The 6,252-nt window shown below is 43.4% G+C and overlaps 1 protein-coding gene across 1 annotated transcript; it reads right to left on the bottom strand.

Moving 5' to 3' along the window:
• Positions 1 to 314: 314 nt before the first annotated feature.
• On the bottom strand, positions 315 to 3,881 carry LOC123166219 (post-GPI attachment to proteins factor 3). The gene is made up of 6 exons (XM_044583980.1): positions 3,626 to 3,881; positions 3,345 to 3,537; positions 1,712 to 1,976; positions 1,418 to 1,617; positions 1,138 to 1,325; positions 315 to 1,030 (listed from the first exon to the last, which is right to left on the bottom strand). The coding sequence occupies exons 2-6, from the start codon at positions 3,455 to 3,457 to the stop codon at positions 738 to 740; spliced, it is 1,059 nt and encodes a 352-aa protein (XP_044439915.1). The 5' UTR covers positions 3,458 to 3,537; positions 3,626 to 3,881; the 3' UTR covers positions 315 to 737.
• Between the last annotated feature and the right edge of the window lie 2,371 nt (positions 3,882 to 6,252).

Below are 6,252 nucleotides of genomic sequence, written 5' to 3'. Positions count from 1 at the left end.
ACAGCAAATGCGATGATGATACTATGTTTTGGCGGTGCAACATTGTGATGAGTTGGGGAACTCAGCTCTTGTCACTGTTTTCAGTTCATTCGCTAATGCTAGTTATCGTGGTTATAAAAGGAAAACAATTATGTGCTGTTGTGGTTCACACAGGAAAGGAAATTGCAATTTTGTGAATGACGTGGAAATCAGAATCATAGAAGACAGTAGTATATGAGTCCGTGGAAGTTTGAATAATTGGAGCTAATGTGTAGCCATTTTGTTCCCTTAATAAAAATGGTGTGTGGCTCCCAAATACGATGAACCAACTGTCATGAACTGGGAGACTCAAATACTACCTTTTTGCCAGTTTCTGAGATATAAAAGTGTCATAGAAACAAGCAGTCCTATGAAGAAATCAGCACACATTCCCTACAAATATCTCATCATCTCTGACGGCTCATTCTGCAATGCTTAGCTTCATATAAGCTTCTATTGAAACTCACAGGCTCAACTGTCTCAACAGGCACGGAAAAAGATAATGTCATTTTTTCTTCTACACAACTATTCCTCATATCGATCAAAACAAAAGTCTGGAGGGCTAGAGCCGCAGAAACGAGAAGCTGAGTTTGCAGACCAAAACCGTGACACCCAAAGACGAATGATTTGTCGTCCTGATCGAACCCAGGGAATACTGAGCATACCGAGGTTTTGCTTGTGTTGCCTTGAGAGAACCGAACAACATAATGACCTTTAATTCACCTGGCCTTCTTAACCAGTGTGAGTGTGGAGGTGCGGAACTGTGCATCATCTTTAATGAAGCTCCACCAAAGATAGGTGAGGGGAACGGTGCTCGCGTGCCACAGCGAGTGCGCATCGGCATACCCCTTGTATGGAGGAAAGTCAAACACCTCAAGAAGCATAGCTAGAGCTCCTCCAAACACAACGACCCAAAGCTTCAACCGTGACGGATGATGGGTCACACCAGCCCAGATTGCCCATGCGACAATTTGAACCACTCCCATCGCCACACAAACTTTCATGTTCCATCCTGAAGAAAAGGCAGGCATATAAACACAGAAGATGCTCATGAATTAATCTGTTTGTGCAACTGTATGCAAGGTAAAAATACTCTAGGAGATGCAAAAGGAACTTCACCGTAGTCAAGCTCGTAGAAGTTTAGATACAAGATGTGTGTTGTGACGAATGCTAGAATAGGTGCAGCAAACATCACCCTGGTAGCCCCCTCCTTGACATTAAAAATTCTTAGCAGTGTAAGGATTAAAGAGTAGCCAAGTACGGCCACAGCTGAAGAGTAATCCAATTTCTCAGTCAAGTCAATATCCCTACAAAATGAAGAATGAATGATGCTGATCAAGATATTAAATATATTATCGTGACAGCAGCATGCCCAAGCTTTGATTGAGCAAATGTGCACCTGGTATGGAATACAGAGCTCCAGATCCATGCATTCATTGATAATATTGCATAGATATGCCATAAGCCAGTGTATTCGTAGTACGTCTTCTTCGTCTGAGGTCTAAGAGGTAATCTGTATTTCACTAGCAGGAAGAACGAAAGCCAGCCAGTGAAGTGCATCAATAGGTTGAGAGCAGACAGTGCAGCTGAAAGGGGTTCCTGATAATAAATGCCAAACAAGTTATTAGTAGTAGTCATCATGGTGAAATACTAGTCTCACTACTCATCAACATACAAGCCAAATGTTACATGCCTGGAAGACAGAAACACGTTTGAAGGGCCATTTTCCGTGATATTGAATAGGGCTCAGCCCACCTAATCGCCGTTCCTCTTCTCTTCGCATCATGCAGTAGTAGCGGCAGTCTGTCATACAGTTTAGTTGCTTCCACTGCACGCGAAGAGCCTCCTGTGTGTACCAAGAACTTCCAGCAGATATGCTGTCGTTCTCTCGGGACTGACAGTGACTGATGATGTTGCCTCCAATAATCCCCGTATTCTGACACTCCCCCACACAAGTTCTGCAGGTCAATCACGACGCAAGTTACCAGAAACTTCTAAACAATGTGACATCATAATGAAGTACAGCCCCTAACACAATGCATAACTCCTAACAAATGGTTCTACGATATGTCACACAAATCAAGACCAATAAAAAGAAAAAATTCCAACAATAACTGAGGCAACGATGTCACAATAGTTAGCTAAAGGTGGCCAGTATATGCACAGCAACTGCTGCAAAAATTAGTTTGTTATAATTTTCATAATCAAACAATCGTGTAAAAAGACATACTATGTCTTTTTTCGGATACAAATTCAATGGTTCAATTTTTGTGACATATAACCCACATTTTATTAGTTCAATCATCATGGTCAAACTTGACTTCCAAAAAGAGTGTGTGCCTTCTTTTGGAGTAGGAGGGAAGTGCTAACCCAATATTTCAGTCAAGTCGGCAAGAAACAAAAACATATGTCACAAGTCACAATGAAGTAACAAGAAAGGATCAATTATAGTGTAACAACCAACAACCATTATAGCAATTCTTAACAAAAATAATTTCAGTCAAGTCAGCACGAGAACAAAAACATACTGTATTTCACAATGAAGAAACGCGAAAGGATGAAACATATAGTAACAACCACTACCAACATATGTATGATATGTTTATACACTTTTAAATTGCTCTTAAGTAGGTGCGGTAGTATAGTAACCAAAGTTGCATCTAACCTCTAGCTAGTGCTCCTCTGAATCTAATACTCCCTCCGTCCGGAAATACTTGTCGGAGGAATGGATGTATCTAGATGTATTTTAGTTCTAGATACATCCATATTTATCCATTTCTCCGACAAGTATTTCCGGACGGAGGGAGTAGTAAATTGTCTGACCTGCAGTCTCTCTGTCCATCTAATAAGTATGACGGACTAATTTGCCATGGCAAGAATACCAATCATGTATCACCACTTAATCTTTGTGCATCTAATCTAATCTAAAGGTTCATCTGTCGGCCAATTTAACCGAATCCACCTTTGCACCAATTTATTAATTACTTGCGCTAGAAAGTAGAGTGTGGTAGCTGAAACTTGATTAATTGTCCATCTGTTGGCCAGGAATACAAACTGTGTTTCTATTCTAAAAACAATGCATCCACAATACTTTAAGGTTCTATATCATTCCATTGTTAAGGCGAAGTCAAACAATAACCATGTTAGATCCAGGGTGTCCAGTTTTTCCGGTTCATATATTTGGAATCAAACTGCAGGATAGTGAATTATGGATTCCAGTACCAATAAGGCTAAGATATGACAATTTGGAGATAGAAAAGGAGATTTAATATTTTTAACCAACTGCAACAGGAGATGAGTCAAGAAGTGAGTGTGTGTCACCTCACCTGTAGTGCGGATCAGCATCTCCCGGGCTGGCCTCGACGGAGACGGAGACGAATATCCCAGGGAGTGCAAGAAGGGAAGCCAATCCAACTACCCACAGGCCGCTTCCGGCCATCCCTCACGGCAAGCAGCAGATATGGATTCGTTCGTTACTGGTCAAAGGGATCTTCACTACACCTACACGGCAGTCCAGTCCTAAAATGCACCGACACAGATATGTAAATTCGCCATTTTGGAAAAGCAGAAACGCATACGAGCTGAGTAGCTAGGAACAGCGGATTACCTTCTTCTTCTTCTTCTTGTTTGCTCTCCCGAGGATGCCCGCGAGTGCGAAGTGGAGATCTTGACCGGCGAGCGAGGAAGGAGAGGACGACTTGGACCTCCAGGAATGGAATGATGCAGAGGAGAGAGCGACGAAACGAAGGTGCCCCGCCGCCTGGAGGTCCTCCGCGGCTACGCTAGGACCAAACTAGATGCAGCCTGCAGCGACCGACCGCCGCCGGCAGAATAGGAGGTCGAGTGGGTGGGTGGCTAGGTTAGATTTTTCTTCTTTTCTTTTCTTTTCTTTTCTTTGTGGGCCGGGCCGGGCTATTTTCAGGCTGGAAACACAAGTCCAAGCCCAGCCAAAAAATGCAGTAAATCAAGGCCGGACAACCCCTCAAAAAGAAATTCAAGACTACGCGCCGGCCGGCTGATCTTTTGAATAGATTAACCGGCTCGCAAGCCGTTGGATCCACCATGGGATAGTCGTTCGATCCGACTAACAAGGCTTGCACCATGGGTCGTGTTGTGCTTGGTCCAATCCAATCGATGAGGTTTGCACCATGGGTCATGTTGTCCTCAGAGGTTTACCAAATGGATCACGTTGTGCGTAAAGGTTTGCACGACGAGTGCTTGGCCCGTGTGGCACTCGAAGGTTTGGAACCGGTCATTTGCAACATAAGACATGATGCCACCGCAACATGCCCTCCTTAGCCAACGAAGATGCGAGTGAAGACACAAAGAAACCCAAACAAAAATAATAAAAGAAACAAAAAAAAAACAAAAAATGAGACAAAACTAGTACAATGACTGAACAAAATCACAAGTGTCGGTAGCGAAACATAGCGGACGAAAAAGAACATGAAAAATGGGTCGGCGCAATAGCTACATGGGGAAGGGGGATTTTTCAGGCGAGAGACATGCTATACTCCCCATAAGCGAGATGTAATCTTCGCGCAGGGCGTACACCCCCGCTCACAAGATCTAAGTATGGTGCGGCCCAATATCTCTCCTCCCAATGGTTTTGGGCTGGGTTTTCTATGGTCTTTCTTTCATCATTTTTTCGTTTTGTTGTTTCTTTTCTTTTTAAAAAATATTATGAAATTTCTTATATCTTGAACTTTTAAAAAATCGCTATTTTTTCACTTTTTGTGCCAATTTAAAATATGTGAACTTTTTCAAATTCCTGAACAATTTTTAAAGACGTTAACACTTTTCAAATTCATGAATATTTTTTTCTTCATTTTTTAAATGAAGATTTATTCGGATTCAAGAACATTTTTCAAATTATTGAACTTTAAGAAAATTGTAAAAAAAATCAACTCCATGTTTTTACCAACTTCATAATTTTTCCCCAAAATTCAATGGTCAACAGCCATCGTCAGCGGTCAATGCTTGGATGCCAAGGGTGAATAGTCAATGGTCACCGGTCAAATAGTCTCGTGGGCCGCAACCCTAGTGCGGCTGCACAAGAAGCCTAGCGGGCGCTTATTTCTTTTTTGTGTTTCCTTTTTATCCTTAGCATCTAGCCAAGTTTTGATGGGCTGAAATAATGAAATTCAAGGCTACGCGCCTTTGGTTGATTGTGATTTCAAGCATAAAGTTGTTTGCGTTGTTATTTATTTGTTGTCGAAAGGCGCGTTGTCAAACTGCATCTGTCAGTATGCGTGTTTTTTTTAACTTAAGAAACCATAGGGGTGCACCTCAAAGTCTTAATATGTGAGCTTTCTTAGAAGTTTCAGTTTAAACCACGTTGTAATCTCAAGCTCCCTTATCTCTATTCCCTTCTGTATCCCTCTCGTTCTCTTCATGTACTGCTGTATCCTAGCGATCGGCATCACCGTGTACGCCACGAACAGGGGGCTTTTCCTGATCCATATAAATAAACACCACACGGCTCCTTACGAGGAGTAGGAACGCTTTCATCGATCCTTACATGGTATACAGAGCCACCTCTTCCAAACGAATCTAGCGTCCAACACAAATCGATCTCGCCATGTCTTCCGCCTCTGCACCGGTCGTCCTCAACCTTGGGCAGCCGCCAACGGAGAAGCTATCAAGGGGGAACTTCCTCCTCTGGAAGGCCCAGGTCATTTCGGCCCTGCGAGGAGCGCAGGTCACCGGTCTCCTGGACGGGACCGATGCAGCGCCCCCGAAGACGGTGGAGCAGCAGCAGTCGGATAAGAGCGTTGCCATCGCGCCGAACCCGCTCTATGGACCATGGCTGTCCAAAGATCAGCAAGTCTTAAGCTACCTGCTGAACTCTCTCTCAAAAGAGGTATTGTCGCAAGTCATCGGTAAGGATAGTACCTTTGATTTGTGGACTGCACTTACGACTTTGTTCGCCTCACAGTCGCAGTCTCGGATCACGAATCTGAGAATTGCCATAGCCAACACAAAAAAGGCACCATGCCGAGCACCCTGTTCATGGCCAAGATGAAGAGCCTAGGAGATGAATTAGCTGCTGCTGGTCGTCCAGTTTCTGATCCAGAGATGGTCGATTACATCCTTGCTGGACTTGATCATGATTATGATCCAGTAGTTGCAGCCATCGGCGCCATCAAAAACACCATATCTGTTGATGATCTTTGCGCAGATTGCCTCCTTTGATCAAAGGATGGAGATGCTAGGAGATGGATCCACCGCGGG

The sequence above is a fragment of the Triticum aestivum genome, chromosome 7D (assembly GCF_018294505.1).
Source record: "Triticum aestivum cultivar Chinese Spring chromosome 7D, IWGSC CS RefSeq v2.1, whole genome shotgun sequence".
NCBI lineage: Eukaryota > Viridiplantae > Streptophyta > Magnoliopsida > Poales > Poaceae > Triticum > Triticum aestivum.
The sequence above is the reverse complement of the archived record's forward strand: the minus strand, read 5'-3'. Positions and strand labels throughout refer to the sequence as shown.

What these genes read in the sequence shown, in the direction of transcription:
- LOC123166219 (XM_044583980.1), bottom strand. Translation starts at nt 3,457, where the DNA reads ATGGCCGGAAGCGGCCTGTGGGTAGTTGGATTGGCTTCCCTTCTTGCA. An exon ending in AACGTGTTTCTGTCTTCCAG is followed by an intron (nt 1,618 to 1,711) that starts GCATGTAACATT and finishes ATTTATTATCAG; the next exon opens with GAACCCCTTTCAGCTGCACT. An exon ending in AGCTCTGTATTCCATACCAG is followed by an intron (nt 1,326 to 1,417) that starts GTGCACATTTGC and finishes TTCATTTTGTAG; the next exon opens with GGATATTGACTTGACTGAGA.